This window comes from Babylonia areolata, chromosome 20 (assembly GCF_041734735.1).
Source record: "Babylonia areolata isolate BAREFJ2019XMU chromosome 20, ASM4173473v1, whole genome shotgun sequence".
Taxonomy (NCBI): domain Eukaryota; kingdom Metazoa; phylum Mollusca; class Gastropoda; order Neogastropoda; family Buccinidae; genus Babylonia; species Babylonia areolata.
In genome coordinates, this window is record NC_134895.1 from 14344155 (window position 1) to 14362465 (window position 18311).

Sequence of the window (18311 nt, forward strand, 5' to 3'; positions counted from 1 at the left end):
CGTCATGGCAAGCATGTACGCTTCACTGCCACAATGATGAGATAACTAATCATCGAAATATTCTGACTTTTCCCTGCTTTGCATTCAGTTTTTTGACAAAAATGCTTTGTAGCTTTAGCTTGGGGAATCTTTCTAGATTCTATTCAAAGCTAGAAACACCATCAACGTCATGAGGCAATCCTTTATTTGAACGTTATGGTTGGGTTACTGGCCGCAGTGTTTGCCTGGCTCCTCTTCTCGCTTGCTCAACAAAATGTCGGACTGACGCCGTGCTCAAGACATGCGATCGTGGGGAACTAAATCAACCAAGATTGTTTTCTTTAGCTGATGCTAATTGAAGCGTAAATTTGAAGAAGACAGTGATGAACATTTATAGGACGATTTGATGGAAACTAAAGGGAGCAATCATGAGAGTGGCCAAGATACGACTATCAGTGAGTGATGCCAGCTGTTCAGCTCTAGCAGACGACAGAAGTCACCCAAATTTTTTAGCAGGACACAGTGTGAGCGATTTTCTTGGCACTCAGCCAACGATTTTCTTGGCACTCAGCCAACGCAGTCTGATGAGCACTGGATAAATGATGGTGTGAGAGGGGTGAAGAGGAGGGGGATGGAGACTGAGGGGGCGTGGCCACACAACCATATTATCACTTGGAGAATTCACAATGCATTGTGTATCTATTTCTTTTTCATTTCTTTTTTTATATTGTGGTTGTTTTAGTATGACTTTGTGTATGCAGATATCCATTTGTCCAGAAATGATATTTTAGTGCAAATTACCTGACTAATGTTTGTAATGAACAAGTTGAAAATGTGACAAAAAAACAAAACACTGATTTCAAAACAACAGCATGTCATTAAAAATTTATACAATGGGAAAACAGCATGTGTTTTGTATTCTTTATTCATTTACCTTTCAGAAAATATATACTTTTATGGATATTTCTCCAATACCAAAGAGCACATAATTTTTGGAAAATTTATACCCATTTTTTGTGAAAAAAAACACCTGGCAAACAGATTTCACTTAAATCTTCTTTTCCTGGCAGCGAAAGGGTTAATATAATGGAAATGTAAAAAGTAAGGTGTGTCCATTAGAATCAAGCGTGATTAATATAATCATAATGGGAAAGGTGAAAAGTGAGCCCATTAAAATCAAGTGTGATCAATGTGTAAAAAGTTAAGATATGCCATTTAAAATTGAGTGTGATTATTATCATGGAAAGGCAAAAAAACAAAGATGTGCCCATTCAAATCAAGTGTGATCAACATTATGGAAAGCTGGAAAGTAAGTTTATATATGTGCCTCACCAAGGAAGGAATCATTGCTGACAGGTCTGACAGAGATGATCAATCATCAGCCACTGATCTCTCCACAACAGACTGTTCAAACCTGAAATCACAAAAATCTGCATGACCTTTGTGAGTATATATATGTGTGCCAAGTGTGTGAGTATATATATATATGTGTGCGTTTCTAAAATTGGCCCGTGAGTGTGTGTGTGTGTGTGTGTGTGTGTGTGTGTGTGAGCACATGCATGCATGCAGGCATATGTGTACATGTTTGTGAATGTGTATTTTTGCCTGCTTGTGTCCATATGAAGGTGTGTAGTCATATGCATGCATGCATATATGTATGTACATTTAGTGTCTGTGAATGTGTGTTCATGTGTCCATATGTAAGTGCAGGCACCTTCATGAATGATAGCGTAAACCTCTACTTAAACCTCTATTTATAGTTATACACATACTGTGTGTATGTGTGTGTGTGGATTTATGTGTACTGACTGTGCACACGTGCGTGCATGCGTGTGCGTGTGTGTGTGTACGTGTGTGTGCGTGCGCGCGCGCATTTGTGTGTGTGTCTGTGTGTCACTGTGTGTATAACTGCGGGTTGGTGTGAGAAGAAAAATGTACACCACACAATTAAACATGTGCACACAACCGCCCTTGTACACATTAACACATTCACTGCACATACATGCGCACACACACACAATGAAATTAATGATATAATACAAACACATTTATTCATACATGCGCACACACACACAATGAAATTAATGATATAATACAAACACATTTATTCCCCTTCATCTCCTTCCTACCCTAATCATCTGCTTATATACAATTAAGCAGATTCTGATCTAGTGATTGCTTGATAGCAGGAAAAAAAACCTTCCTCTTCCAATACAGTAAGCATTACAGTAAACATGGAAATGGGGGCGTGGTTGTCAACTGATAACAACAAATAAAGTTCGATGTCTCACGATTATGACCACCCAAATCCCACGACCACAGCTGCACAGCCTAATGGGAACCGATTATATACAGCTTTCTGTAGGTCTCAGCAAACCTGTTCTGCAAAGCAAGCTGATCTGCCGCGGTCAACCTTGTCATGTGTGCCATTTATAGTATCTTACGGAGAACTACATGTACGCGTGGACTTTAGAAGCAGTCATAACTGCTGAAACGTTTTAAAATGAATTACCTTACCAGAACTTCGGAAGCCGATAGCAACGCACAAACACACAGTTAGGGTTGTCGGCTCTCCGCATGAAAGTCTTCAATGATCGAATGGGCCCGGCTTGTAGGTTTGTGCACAAGTTGCACACGCTCGAGGCAAAGTTGTAAGCAAAAGAGACTGCGATTGGCCGTTATTTGTGGCTGTCTGTGCAGGTTGTCATGTCCGCACTTGCCTCGCCGCTTTATAATATGCCCCATTGGCTGCCGAGTCGAGTGTTTTGACTATGGCGCAACTTCTCTCCGCGAAGCAGTGCCGTCATTCTTTGCGAACGGTTGAACCGGCTCCGCGAAGCTGCACAGAACGATTAATTGGGGCACGTGTGAAATTAAGAACACAATAAACTTTGAGTGAAGAAACTGTTTGCAAACAAACTACAACAGATCAAGTGAAATCTTATTTTAGCATCCAAAATAACTGGAACTATATGCACGGTATATTTCGTGTATATTGCAATGCAGGCATGAAGAATATCATAAATAACAATCATTTGACCTTTGTCATCCACTCGAATAGGGTTAAGTCCTGGTACTTTTCGTGTCTGTTTCAAAGCAAGCAGGAAATATATGCAAAATAGCATTCGTTTGAACCTCAACATCCGCTGCAAAGTGTGCCTTCATAATCCACCTATTTTCTTTTGTTTTTTGTTTTGTTTTCCACAACGACAGCACGCTTTATATGCCGTACAGCAAGTGACTGATTACGTCATTGTTTTATGTGCATCATTTGTACATGTGTGTAGCATGTGGTGCACATGGTTCTGTTTACAAAATAGCGCGAGTCGCAGTGCGTGTGTCACGGACGTATAAGTCCGAGGTGTGTGTGCGTGTTCGTGTGTGTGTGTGGAGTTTTGTGACGTGTTGGCCTGATGAGGCATTGTTGTGAGTCGGGCATTCCAGCTTCAGTTACCAGGACGACACATGAACTATGATGACGATGGGGACGTTGATGAGTATTGTTCTTCGTGCTATTTTCTAAACAGTACCATGTGCGCCGCGTGCTATTTATAACACACAAACGCACACACATAAAACGATGACGTATAAGTCACGTGATAGCATATGTCGGGTGCACAGGAAAAAAAGCGTGCAATATCGTTGATAAGGAATTTGACTGTGGTTTTACGGGCAAATTACAATTTACCTTCTCAGAGTGGATGACAAAGATTAAATGATTGTTGTTTATGATATACTTCATGCCTGCATTGCAATGCACACAAACTATAACTTATAACTCCAGTAATTTAAAATACACAGATAGACTGTGCGCAAAAATAAAGCACAATAATATATTAAATGAAACCCGCTGTATGCGTAAGTCCCAAGTGGTCTAGTGGTTAGGATTTCGCGCTCTCACCGCGACGGCCGGGGTTCGATTCCCCGCTTGGGAAGCCTTTTTTTCCCCTTCTATCTTTTCTCCCTCTTTCTGTTTTCTCCAATTATTTGTTATGGGGCATGGGTTCTTCAATCTTTTGAGTCATGTGTCATACTAAAATCTGTTAGTTGCATCCTTAAAAAAAAAACACACAAAAAATACATATATCCCTTTAGGAAACAAAAACTGCAGAAAAACTAGTGAACTCACACATTCAACACACTTGATTTCTAAAGAATGGACAAGATTCTTGTTCACCTCATACTAATGATGTGACAACTCCCATGCTTCTCACGCTTCGAGTGCTTCACAACACAATCTGTTGCATATCTTTTATTTCACTTTTCCTGCAATGTTTCTTTGCTTGGAATCCAAAGAAACATGCAGTGCTTCCCTCTGAGGTTTCAGGAAATCATCTCGCCAGGAGATGGATTATACTCCACATGGATTAATTTGTCCATCTTAGTTCCTCCTCTGACCCTTATAAATACAGTTTTTTCCCATCAACCATCCCTGTCTGGAACTCCCTGCCTGCAACAGCAGCAGAGGCTCCCTCCTTGGTAGCTTTCAAGAAGGAGCTGAACAAGATCACAGTTTAGTCCCCCCCCCCCCCCCCCCCCCCCCCCCCCTTTTTCTTTTTTTTTTTCCTCCGGAGGGACGCTGCGAGTGACGGTGGGAGGGAATATGTATAATGTTCTTTCTCATTGTCACCCCCTCCGGTAGGAAGATAGGTCTACTTAGGTTATGACTAGGTTTTTACGCCTCTGTGCACACAGGTCATTAATAGTCAGTAATGACGGCTGACCTTCCAGTTTGAAGATTGAAGATTATACTGTACCAGCCACGGAGGCAGCGTGGCAGAATTGGTTGTGCATTAGACTTCTGATCCAGTGTTCACCAGTGAGTCAGGCATTGAGGCCCCATTCTGGCATGGTGTTGTTTTCTTGGGAAAGGCACTAAAATTTGTTTTAATTACACATACTTAACTGTGACCCAACTAGTGCAGACTCCGCATTTGTATTTTGTATTTGCATTTCTTTTTATCACAACAGATTTCTCTGTGTGAAATTCGGGCTGCTCTCCCCAGTCAGAGCACGTCGCTACACTACAGCGCCACCCATTTTTAAATATTTTTTCCTGCGTTAAGTTTTATTTGTTTTTCCTATCGCAGTGGATTTTTCTACAGAATTTTGCCAGGAACAACCCTTTTGTTGCCGTGGGTTCTTTTACGTGTGCTGAGTGCATGCTGCACCCAGGTGTGACTGAGTAGGTATACCGGACCAGTTGAGGGAGGTTAAATAGCAGAAGGAGGGGTCTGGGTCCCGCCTTTGTATACCAAACTCAAGACACAGTTGATATGAATTTACTTTAACCTTTACATATGATTTTCATAATGAGAAACCGTGAGTGAAAAATAGCAATTTCTACATATGTCTTCAATTTGGACAAGTGAACAGCAGGAAGATGATTATACTGGTCTTGATGTCATCCACAGTATTTTTACACTACAGGGAAATCGCTCCAATTTTGGCACATCCATTCTTCTATATTAAACTAACAATTTTTCCTCGACTCCTTTCACAATATCATTTCATAAAATTTTTATTCTTTGGTTTCGGCTGGCTAGAGGTTTGAAGTGAAGCAGAGAGTTAGTGAGAATGACTGCGACACACTCAGCAAGTGATTACTTACTTATAATTTTGTTTGTCAAAGTCATGAAATTTGTTCCTATTTATGTAATGTCTTAAACATATCGTTCAAGGAGCTTTACATGTGTGTGCATCATGGCAGAATGGGTTAAGCATTGGACTTCTGATCTAAAGTTCACCAATGATCAGGATTCGAAGCCCTGTTTTAGCCTGCTGTTGTGTCCTTGGAAGAGGAACTTTTCCTTGCTCCACCCAGGTGTGAATGGGTACCTGACTTCAGTGGGTGAAGGTTAAAATGGCAGGAGAGAATTGGGCCCTGCCTTCCTGTGCAAAGCCCAAGACACGGTGGACATGAATTCACAGCCCTGAAGGTCATAGGTTATGGGACTTATAATCTCTTTCAACTTTTTTAATGTGCAGACAAGGGCAAAGTAAGGCCAGGTTGAGAAAACCAAAGTAACCTGATCATGGGTGTCATCCCTATGCCTGGTTTCTAAGTGATGGTGCTTGCCTGAAAGATGGGCCGATGCCGAGTTCCATAATGGAGTGTATCTCCACATTGTTTCATGAGCAGTTAGTGATGGGAACACCAGCTGCCAGAACAGCTGCAGTGAGGGAGCTGCAAGTACGGTCTGCTCTTCTGAGAAATAAAAGATAACCATTCTGAAGATTTTTGTCCGTTGATTTGCACATGTAGACATTGCATGGAGGTTGTTAAAGTACCTATCTCTCACTTTGGTGCATGGAAGAAGTCATTAAACAAAGAAAAAGGAAAACAACAGATTCAATATCTTTTTTTTTCTTCATAACATCTTTCTGTGGTGCACTGCCAGCTTTGTCACCTTTGTGAACGCCTTTGTGAGTTTCAAAAATAGTCTGGATATTCTGCAGTTTAATATGTGTATGAATGCAGACATGATCCAGAGGCAGAGACAGACAGAAAGGGAAAGTATCATTCAAATCTCCTGAAAGAACACACACACAAAAATATGTATACATGTCAGCTTTATTTGCACACAACCATCACCACCAGATTATATCATTCCTGTCACTGCTCCACACCGCTTACGTATGTTCAACTCCTGAACACTCACAAAAAATGTTTCGATAAGGTATGTCAGTTTTATTAGCATCACACAACCATCACCAGATTACATCATTTCTGCCACTACTCCACACAACTTACATATGTTCTTTTTGAATCTATCTCAGCACACCCTGCACAACCAAGGCAAGTGGTTGCAAAAGTGAACAAACATCAATTCCTCCTTGTCTGCCATGATGAATCAATCTCCCCATCAACAGTCAGGATAGAAAAGGAGACATGAAGAAATCCTCTGAAAAGAACAATCATTAAAAATTGGCACATTCTTATTAATGCTAAGCACCCCTCACGTTTCAGGGACAATTTCACTTTCCAGTATGATAAACTATGAAAAAATTTTTTTATATTTTAAGCTTCAGAACAAATATCTTTTCAACGTTTGTGCCATACCAAAATCACCCATTCCCGCTCCACTTTACAGTTTGATTTGCTCCCATCTTTTTCTTCTTCTACATTTATGGGCTGCAGTTCCCACATTAACTTTTATGCATAAGAGGGCTTTTTCATGTTTTTACCCTGCCATGTAGGCAACCTTACTTCATTTCCAGGAGGCGGGCATGCTGGTGTGTTCTTGTTTCCATCATCCACTGAACACAGACATGGATTACAAGATCTTTGATTTGCATATTCGATCTGCATGCATGCATATACACACAAATGGAGTTCAGGCACTAGCAGGTCTGCATATTTAGACTTGGGAAATTGAAAAAAAATCTGCACCTTAACACACTGGGTGCTGCAACTGCGATTCAAACCCAAGACTCTCAAATTAAAAGTCCAACACTGCATCCACTCAGCTGTTGAGCCCCTCTGATTTGAACCAGTAAGTTAATTGAGTTCAAAATACAGATTTACAAAATTATGCAGCTCGAAATAGCTATATGCACTTTTGCAAGGTACATAAACTACACTAAAAGGGGGAAAAAAACAAGAAATGTGGATAAGCGCTTTGAGGCTATATGTGAAAACCCATACACATGATTAATCAAAATCAAAAGGAGTGGAGGGAGGGCAGAGGATACAATGACATACACATCTCCAAAGGAACACCAACTAAAAAAAAAGAAAAGAAAAAGAAAAAAGCAACTAAGAGACATGAAAAGGAAGGGGGTGGAGAAAGAAAGGGAGGTAATGGGGAGAGGGAGAGAAACAGAGAGAGACAAAATTACTCCACACACACACACACACACTTCACTGCAGACGACAACACAACAGTTTCCTAATAACCAAAAAACATTCTCAGATCCCATCTCACATAATCATGTTCTGCTTCTACTTTAACATGAATGGGATGAATGCTTGCAAACAAAGTAGTAGCAAACCTGACATTTCCCCCCAAGTGTTTCCATGGGCGAAATATTCTCCACCTTTTAAACTGGGAGAATCAGAATGAGCAGCTACCAAGGCAACCAAATTCATGGAAGAACAGAACTAGCAGTTACCCGTATGTTTGTGAGATCAAATTATTATCACAGTGGTTACCCATGCATTTGTGAGGTAATGTAAATTTGGTTTGAAACAAGATGAGCAACAACAAGAAAAAAAGGAAAGAAAATTACTGACTAAAAAACATAGATGACGAAACGTTACGGAAATATAAGAAAAAGGTGAAAGCAAAAGCAAAAGACAGCAGCATGATGTTAATGCTCAATATTGATAATGGAACATTGTCGGACTGAGGGAGAAAGAGACAGACAGACACTAGCTGAGAACTGAACATGCAAATGTTTGACACACACACAAGGATAAGTCTTTGCTTCAGTCCACACAATTGTTCAGTGCCTTTGTCTTTCTTTATTCTTTTCATTTTCTAAATCTTAGATATGTGTAAATTGTTTCAACTGATTCAATTCCTTTTTCACTCATTTTTTCACTCAAACACCATCTTATCATGCCAAAGTAGTCCACTCAATCCTAACTTGCCCGACCTTACCCATCTTCTAATTTTCTCATTTCTAAGTTGTTTGTATTGTATTGTATTGTATTGTACTGTATTGTACTGTATTGTACTATACCGTACTAAACTGTATTATATTACTTTTTCGAACAACAGATTTCTTTATATGAAATTCAGGCTGCTTTCTCCAGGTAGAGCATGTTGTCACAGAGCAGCGCTACTGTTTCTTCTGCCTTCAAGTGTATTTGTTTTTTCTATCTAAGTGGATTTTTCTACAGAATTTTGCCAGGGACAATGCTTTTGTTGTGGGTTCTTTCAGATGCACTAAGTGCATGCTGCACAAGCAACCTCAGTTTAGCTTCTCATCAGAAAGAACAGCACCCAGACTCAAGGTGTAGTGCAGGTGGGAGGGGAGGGGAGGGGAGGGGGAACAAACTCTTTCTTCCCAGTCGGGTGCATTAACACACCACTTATGAGAATGTATTATCAAAATGTCCAAAAGCATTTCATTTCTCTGTCCACTATTCACAACCAAACACAAAGTGCTGACATTTCTTGGTGTTTCCCAAATCCACAAGACCTCTGATAAGAAGACACTGTTGAATCACAGTGAAGAAAGCAATAAATATCTGTACAATTATAACAGCCCCAGACACTACATATTTTCCCCAGCTGTCTATGACACGTTCTTTTCAAGTCAGCTATGATTTACAGCTTAAATATCAGAGGTATCGATTTGTGACTAAAATTTTGGATTGGAGAATGGCTTTGTACATGACAATGACAGGACTGAGATTAAGCTGAAATTCAATTCATATGAACTGTTACTGCAACTTCCACACCCAAACAGGGGCAAAAGGTTTAAATTCACTGGAATCTTAACTTAAATGTTGGATTGAGGTATGGATTTGTGACTAACATATTGGATGGCTTTACAGGTCTCACCCTTAAACATCATGTGTACAGGAGAGATGAAAACATCTCCGCCAAATAAACCTTTCAAAAAAAAAAAAATAATAATAAGCAGATGTTTCTGGTTAGTGAACATTAATCCCTGTTTCCATATATATCAAGCAATGAAGCACCCCTGATTAGCACCACAGAATGAAAGGTTTTGATTTCAGGCAAGCACCAGTAAGTTTCCAGATACAATTTTCAGTTTTCATTTAAATCACACATCCAAAACACACACACACACACACACACACAAAACAAACCACTTCTGATACACATCCACATTACTCACACTCTACATTATTGCTGTATTACACACACTGGTGTAAAAATCAAAACAAAACACAGAAAAAAAACAACCACCAAGAATAGACCTTTAGCTCCTTATGTTCACATCTTCCTTTGGGGGAGCAGAGAGTCGTTCTTGTTTATAATTTGCTACTGAACACACAGACAAACACTCACAGGGACACACACACACACACACACACACACACACAAACGCAAACAAAAACACACACACATACAAAACACAGGTATCAACCAACTAGAACAAAAAAGACCAGACCCATGCACACAAAGCCCACCCCCTCATCCCCCCCACCATCCCCTCCCGCCCCCACCAACCCTCTCCCCGTGTTCACATCTCCCCTTTCCCCCTGTCAATCAGGGCCGAGGGGAGGCACTTTGACAGGACTGCGGGGAGGCACTTTGACAGGACTGAGGGGAGGCACAGCTGCCAGTGGACAGAGGACCCTGCAGGTCCACGATGGAGGGCCGCTCAGCCGTGCCCAGCCGCTCCAGGTCGTACAGCAGCTCCAGCACACAGCCACTGCTGATGGCCTGCGCCCGGCAGCTGTCCTCACAGAACTGGTCACACACACACACGCACGCACGCACGCACGCACGCACACACACACACACACAACGCACACACACACACACACAAGAAATGAATTAACTAGCACTGGATTAGATTATGTTTGGAAAAACCAGTTAACGTTTAGTATTAGAAGATTAAAGTATGCTATATCCAAGAAGCCTGAAAATGAATATGTAAAATTTTGGAAACAGGAACAAAACAGTTCATCTAAATTAGTATTTTATAAGGAAGCTGTGACAAATTATAAAACTGAACCATATTTAAAAAATACAGCAAATACACAACACAGGAAAGCACTGACTATGTTACAAAATCAGCACCCAGACAGACACACACACACACACACACAACCACTAGTACACTATTATTCACACAAAGGTCATAAACCAACATGCTGATATCAATGACCCAGCCCCTAAGTCAACATCCTATGGTCCTGTAATACATGACATCACAACATTTCCCTTCAAACGAGTCGGCCACACACAAGCAGCAGTTAGTGAGATAACACAGTGAGGACTTTCCCCTGTCTTCCCACCCATGATTTGCCTTTGCCATTCCCTCCAGATTCCTTTGAGGGCAATGAAAATATGAACCTGACAAGCACTTGAAGCACAATTGTCTGAACGGTGGAATGAAAAAAAAAAAACCCGAAAAAAATTTCAACACCTTCTTTCAAGACTCATGTTAAAACAATAATGAGTCTTCATCACAAAATGACCCAGTCTAGCATTATATGTGTGGAGCGCCATGGCATATCCAATTAGGCGTTGGGTGTCTGATCCAGAAAGAATTAAACACTATATAAATAAAAATTTGAAACTAAAAAACACCCCTAATCCTATCAACCAAAAACCACACAAGCCAAGAGGAATATACTGAGGAAGAAAACAGACTGGTTAACACTCACAGCACCAAACAGTCAAAAATAAATAATAATAATAATAATAATAATAATAATAATAATAATAAATATTTATATAGCACTGAATCTTGTGCAGAGACAAATCAAAGCGATTTCAAACCAGCCATTCACATGCATGCATAACTCTAAAACTGGAGAAACTGGAGACAAGAAAGAAGAAGCAGGGGAAAGAGGCTATCTTGGGAAAGAGATGGGTTTTTAAGGTCAGACTTGAAAGAGCTTCAGTGCGGGGCCCCGAACCCGATGAAGCGAAAAGAGACCAGAACAGAAACGTAACATTCCTATCAACCCATCAAAGCAAGACAGGTCCGACAGACAACTCACGGCGCCGTCCTTGTTGGTGAGCTGGGGCAGGGACTTCCAGGGGGACTGGAACAGCAGGTTGTAGTGCCGGCACAGCACGCTGCGGGTCAGCTCCACCGTCTCCTTCAGCACCCCTGCCTGGACCTTCTCTCGCCGGCTGGCAAAGTACAGCTTGGCCCTCAGGAAGTACGGCATCAGCCACAAAAACTCCTGGTGCACACACACACACGTGCACGCACACACACACACACACACACACACACACACACACGTGCACGCACAAACACACATGCATGCACACCACAAGCACAAACACACACATGTACATGAACACACACACACACACACGTGCACGCACAAACACACATGCACACACATGCATGCACACACAAGCACAAACACACACATGTACACACACACACACACACACACACAAACACACACACACATGCATACAAACACATGCACATGCACACACATGCACACAAACACACACATACATATACACACACACACGCACACACTCACACACACACATAAACACACACACGCTCGCATACACAAGGCTGCATGGTGACACAGGATGTGGTGGCCTTAGTTGTGGTAACATGTCCGCCTATGAAGTGAAAATAATCAAAGCATACGGGATCGAACACAACACTTGCCAGAATTTTCTCCCCCTCCACTAGTCATTTGAATAAAATGATACACTGCAGTCCCATCTGTGACACACACTTAGCACACATAGAAGAACTCGCATCCACAATAGCTGTCCCTGGAAAATTTTGATAGTAAAATCCACTAAGACAGACAAGAACAACTCATAACAAGCAACAGGATACTGACAGACACACAAGAATCACTCACAACAGACCACAAAGTAAACAGACAGACAGACAGACAGACAGACACACACACACACACACACACACACACACACACACACACACACACACACACACACACAAGAATCACTCACAACAGACCACATAGTAAACAGACAGACAGGCAGACAAGAACCTCTCACAATAAATCACAGGCCGACCTACAGGAACCTCTCACAACAAACCACACGGTAAACAGACCGACAAGAACCTCTCACAACAAACCACAGGGTAAACAGACAGACAAGAACCTCTCACAACAAACCACAGGGTAAACAGACCGACAAGAACCTCTCACAACAAACCACAGGGTAAACAGACAGACAAGAACCTCTCACAACAAACCACACGGTAAACAGACAGACAAGAACCTCTCACAACAAACCACACGGTAAACAGACCTACAAGAACCTCTCACAACAAACCACAGGGTAAACAGACAGACAAGAGCCTCTTACAATAAACAACAGGGTAAACAGACCGACAAGAATCTCTCACAACAAACCACAGGGTAAACAGATAGACAGGATCCTCTCACAACAAACCACAGGGTAAACAGACAGACAGGAACCTCTCACAACAAACCACATAGAAAACAGACTGACAAGAACCTCTCACAACAAAACACAGGGTAAACAGACCGACAAGAACCTCTCACAACAAACCACAGAGTAAACAGACCGACAAGAATCTCTCACAACAAACCACAGAGTAAACAGACCGACAAGAATCTCTCACAACAAACCACACAGTAAACAGACTGACAAGAATCTCTCACAACAAACCACAGGGTAAACAGACAGACAAGAACCTCTCACAACAAACCACAGAGTAAACAGACCGACAAGAATCTCTCACAACAAACAACATAGTAAACAGACCGACAAGAATCTCTCACAACAAACCACACAGTAAACAGACTGACAAGAATCTCTCACAACAAACCACAGGGTAAACAGACCGACAAGAATCTCTCACAACAAACCACATAGTAAACAGACAGACAAGAACCTCTCACAACAAACCACACGGTAAACAGACAGACAGGAACCTCTCACAACAAACCACACAGTAAACAGACTGACAAGAACCTCTCACAACAAACCACACGGTAAACAGACAGACAAGCACCTCTCACAACAAACCACGGGGTAAACAGATAGACAGGATCCTCTCACAACAAACCACAGGGTAGACAGACAGACAGACAGAGAAGAATCACTCACAACAAAACACACTGTAAACAGACAGACAGACAGACAAGAACCTCTCTCAATAATTCACAGGGTAAACAGACAGACCAAGAACCTCCCACAACAAACCACATAGTAAACAGACAGACAGACAGACAGACAGATGACAAGAACATCTCACAACAAACCACAAGGTAAACAGACCGACAAGAACCTCTCACAACAAACCACATGGTAAACAGACAGACAAGAACCTCTCACAACAAACCACATGGTAAACAGACAGACAAGAACCTCTCACAACAAACCACAAGGTAAACAGACCGACAAGAACCTCTCACAACAAACCACAAGGTAAACAGACCGACAAGAACCTCTCACAACAAACCAAAAAGTAAACAGACACTGAGACAGACATGAACTTCTCTCAACAAACAACAAGGTAAACAGACAGACAGACAGACAGACAAGAGGTCAGCACCCTCTCCACCATGCACTCACAGGCCCATTGTGGTAGTTGTAGCCCCCGGCCACCTTGTAGTCATTGCAATCTGAATGCACAGAGTAATCGCCGCAGTACTGTAGGTCTCTGCACGCACACACACCACAAATGCCCACACACTTGTGAGTTCCTGCCCCAACCCACATCCACACCTTGATCCATGCTGCCCCGTACTCAGGGCAAACTGGATGAGGCTGCTGTTTAATCCACTGTTGTCATTTCAGTTTGCCTCCTTAACCTTAGAAGAATAGCTGCTGCAAACAGCGGCAATCATGCAACTACCATGAAAAGACCACTTGACAGAAAGACTGGCATTCATTTGTGAACATCCTTTATGATGCGCACACCTGTGTCAATTCAAAGATATCTTTCAGCTTCGTTTTATTGTAGGTAAGCTAATCCGCACACATTTTCTTTTCACCACTACGTCACCCTCAATCAAGTCCAACCTACACCACAGCCAGACACAACCTACCTGGCACTGACCAGAAATGACATTTTCTTCCTCAAGTTATGAGTAACAAATAACAATTTCTCTTTTTAATGCAGTGTCTGCTCCATCTTTGTAAACACTCAATATCTCATTCAAAATATAGATCGATAAAAATTTGACTCTTTTTTTTCTCGGTCATGGAATGTGATTTAATCCAGTCCATTTTTCTGTTCATGACGTCCTTCAAATCTTCTCGTTAACAAGTCATCCCACCTGTCAACAGGTCATTTCATTCATCAGACTCTGTTGTTGTTTTTCTAGTCAATTCACATCTCAGTCAGTCCGTCTGGCAACCTGGTCATATTTCTTTGGTGACAATCACTCAATTAATGGTGGGTCAAGTCTTGTCACAACACAGTCAGTGAAGCCAGCAGTAAGATTATCCTCTTCTGTTCAGTTTGTCTATTTCTTCTTGTTTTATTTTTCATAATTCTTTTGTGAGTGATAACTGAATGTGACATAACTGCTATCTGTGAGGTCAAAGCCAGCGGGGAGACAGGCTGAATAAGGAGGAGAATCAGAGAGGGAAGGAGAGACAAGACAAGACAGATAGTTTACTGAACTGGGCCATTTGCCCATGTCAAAGGGAACAGTGGGTTTGGGACAAAAATCAGATGAAAGAAACAAGCGTACACTGCATGCCAAGGGAGAGGAGGGAGAGAGAGAAACAGACAGCACTGACTTGGGATCCAGCGTCTTCATGCCCACAGGTCCCATAAGCTCCTGCTGTATCAGGTTCAGGGCTGTCCACGCATGTTCATCGTCAAACAGCTCAGGGGCCTGCAACACATGCACAACACCTCCTCCTTAGGTCAAGGGATACACACACACACACACACAACACCAAAGGAATGCACTGTGATGTGTTCAATGCACTGTTCAGTGATACATAGGACTGCACTGGAACACACTGTGGTTTGTTCTATGTATTGCTCAGTGATACACATGACACCAATGGAAAGCACTGTGATTTGTTCTATGCACTGCTGAGTGATACATAGGACTGTACTGGAACACATTGTGATATTTGTTCTATGTACTGTTCAATGACACACAGGACACCACTGGAACACGCTGTGATTTGTTCTGTGCACTGTTCAGCTGCACACCGACAGGTGGTGGGCAAGGGGGTGTCAGCTTTGTGAACAAGGAGATAGCATCCATGGAAAGCGGATTGTACAGTGACTGTGTTCCTGGTGGCGTACATAATGGATGTGTTCTTGATGGTATATGTGTACAATGAATCACTCAACATATGATGGATCATACTGAAGGGGGGCCAACCAGACAGAAAAGTTCACCACCTCAGCATGGTTGTCAAACCAAGATATTTTTTCTCAGAGAATTTTCATGAAATTTTTCCTTTTTTCTGTTGTTAATACACTATGTAACATGAAAATAAACATCACCCCAATAGGTATTATTTGATTAAATGTTTTTCAGAATGTATTTCATGGTAGTGAGAGCTTGTTATGAGTGTTTTCAGAATGCATGATTCAACGTGCTTGGAAGCAAGCGGGGCCATGTGAGCACCCTCTTGAAACGTGTTCTAAGGGCGAAAATCTGCAAGAGAGTTACTGTCTTCTTTTGGAAAGATAACAGTTAGCAGGGATAGTGTTTATTCACATGATTTGATGCAAGACAAGACAATTGTTCAATGTTTTGAATGATTCTCTCTCTCTCTGTGTCTCTCTTTCGTGGTTTTGTAGCAACAGAAAACAACCAGTTGGATTATCATGTTTGTGTTTGGTGTCAGCATCATGACAGAATGAGGTTTATAACTGATGTCACATGTTAGTCTGCCTGTCTGCAAGAGCACACATGTATGAAGTGAAATGATGGACACAGCACATATCTCAGTTATTTGACTGTACAACCTGACATGATCTCTCTCTCTCTCTCTCTCTCTCTCCCTCCCTCCCTCTCTCATTACAGACTTCTCTCAGAGTGATTTCTCTCTTTTTACTTTTTTTTTTTTTACCAGGTTGGATTGAATCAGTGTCACAAACTGAAAATGCACTGAAGCAACACTGACTGTAGTGTCCATGAGTACATTTCAGGCACACCTTCTTGATGGTTTTCCTGCACACCATGCCCCGCTTTGTTGTGTCACAGTGACCTGCAGAATGACCGCCACCATCCAATCTGATCCAGACAAGCGCTGGCAGTGCTTAAAGAACCTGTCGTGGGGCAGCCATGGCATCATTCACTCACACTTTGTAAGTTAAAATCCCAGGTCTCACCCTTTCTCCCAAGTGTGACCAGAAAATCAAGACCGAGTGTCTAGTCATTCAGATGTGATGATAAACTGAGGATCCACATGCAGCACCCACTTGGCACACTGAAAAAGGACCCAAGGCACCATAAACGTTTCTCTGGCAAAATTGTGGAAGAAATCCACTCTGACAGGTACATAAATATATACACACCACACAAAGAGCCTGCCTAGTGCACTGTGTTATGCTGCCTGTGAGACATCTGACTGGCAGGTGTGGTGTAGCATACAACATGCATTTGTCCCAACACAGTGATGCCTCCTGAAGAAACTGAACCACACCCTCAAACCTCTCCCCTGTGGAGGGATCCTGTACTTACCACCGCCATGGCCACACAGACGTTGGGTCGCAGCTGGTAGTCAGTCCACACCTGGGTGGCATACAAGCAGTCCTTGTACATCCCTCGACGGCTGATGCACTCAGGGTGAGGGTCATTGACAGGGTTCGAGGTGAGACCGATATAGAAGTCCTTTTCAAAGTTGTCTTTCAAGTTCTCAGCCCAGTCCTCAAAAGTGATGAGCTCATCCTTGCAGTCTGAAAACATCAAGAATAGTTAACTGCCAATCTTTCACAATCCACTTGTAATCTTGCATGAGAGGGGTGGGGTGGGGGGATATCAGAAGGGGGCATTTTCCAAATTTAGACCAGCAAAACTTCATCTGAAGAAAACAAAAAACAGTTTATTGTGCTCTGATTTACTTGGGATGCATGATGATATCAAAAGTGTGCCATTTCAGCACAACAGACCACAGCTTAAATGTTTCACAGACTTCACACACATGGTGATGTCAGTCTGGCCACCATGAGAAATTCTTAAGTCATGGGGCAAATTGTGCATTACACATATTCATGTCTGTGGCACGATAAATCAATGAAAGAAATTTTTTTTCATGATATTGCAAAGTGAAATGTTGATGTGTCAGTGTTTTTTCCTTGATGTTGCTGCCCACATCACCTTAATTTTAAGATGCCATTGTAGTGAAAGTGAACTGGTGCCATCTGTATGCACAAAATATTGTTTTCAGGTTGAAAAATGTGGATCGGTATATGGAATCAGCACTCGGGTTGTGTTTATTGTGAATTAATTTTCTTTTTTGCGATCCATTATAAAAAGAATTAACAAATAGTAATTTCACAGTCTGGATTTAAATCTATAAAAATTACGGAAAATCTGTAAGGGTTGGCAGGTATGGATATAGACACCATCACTGATGGCCCCAGTTCTCAAAGTATGGCTACACATTCCCTGAACATCAATGTCATCCTTACCATCTGCACAGCTTGACACAGACCATACACATTACTGGTTGACTGAAGCTGTGATAACCACATTGTAGACCTGACCAGTT

The 18311-nt window shown here is 41.8% G+C and overlaps 2 protein-coding genes and 1 non-coding gene across 3 annotated transcripts in view; 1 reads left to right on the forward strand and 2 right to left on the reverse strand.

Moving 5' to 3' along the window:
* The window catches only part of LOC143295161 (uncharacterized), a 121240-nt gene extending 118610 nt beyond the window's left edge, over nt 1–2630 (reverse strand). Inside the window, exons 1-2 of the mRNA XM_076606735.1 lie at nt 2497–2630; nt 1312–1393 (exon numbers count right to left, since the gene is read on the reverse strand). Coding sequence (XP_076462850.1) covers nt 1312–1326 — 15 coding nt within the window. The 5' untranslated portion in view covers nt 1327–1393; nt 2497–2630. The remainder of the gene's footprint in view (nt 1–1311; nt 1394–2496) is intronic.
* A 1212-nt stretch (nt 2631–3842) lies between these two features.
* Nucleotides 3843–3914, forward strand: Trnae-cuc (transfer RNA glutamic acid (anticodon CUC)). The gene has a single exon. It is a non-coding gene; the product is annotated as a tRNA-Glu (tRNA).
* A 2644-nt stretch (nt 3915–6558) lies between these two features.
* LOC143295238 (glycogen debranching enzyme-like) overlaps nt 6559–18311 on the reverse strand; it is a 66856-nt gene continuing 55103 nt past the window's right edge. The window contains exons 29-33 of the mRNA XM_076606818.1: nt 17282–17496; nt 15369–15466; nt 14193–14280; nt 11636–11824; nt 6559–10373 (exon numbers count right to left, since the gene is read on the reverse strand). Of these exons, the coding sequence (XP_076462933.1) occupies nt 10170–10373; nt 11636–11824; nt 14193–14280; nt 15369–15466; nt 17282–17496 (794 nt within the window). The 3' untranslated portion in view covers nt 6559–10169. The remainder of the gene's footprint in view (nt 10374–11635; nt 11825–14192; nt 14281–15368; nt 15467–17281; nt 17497–18311) is intronic.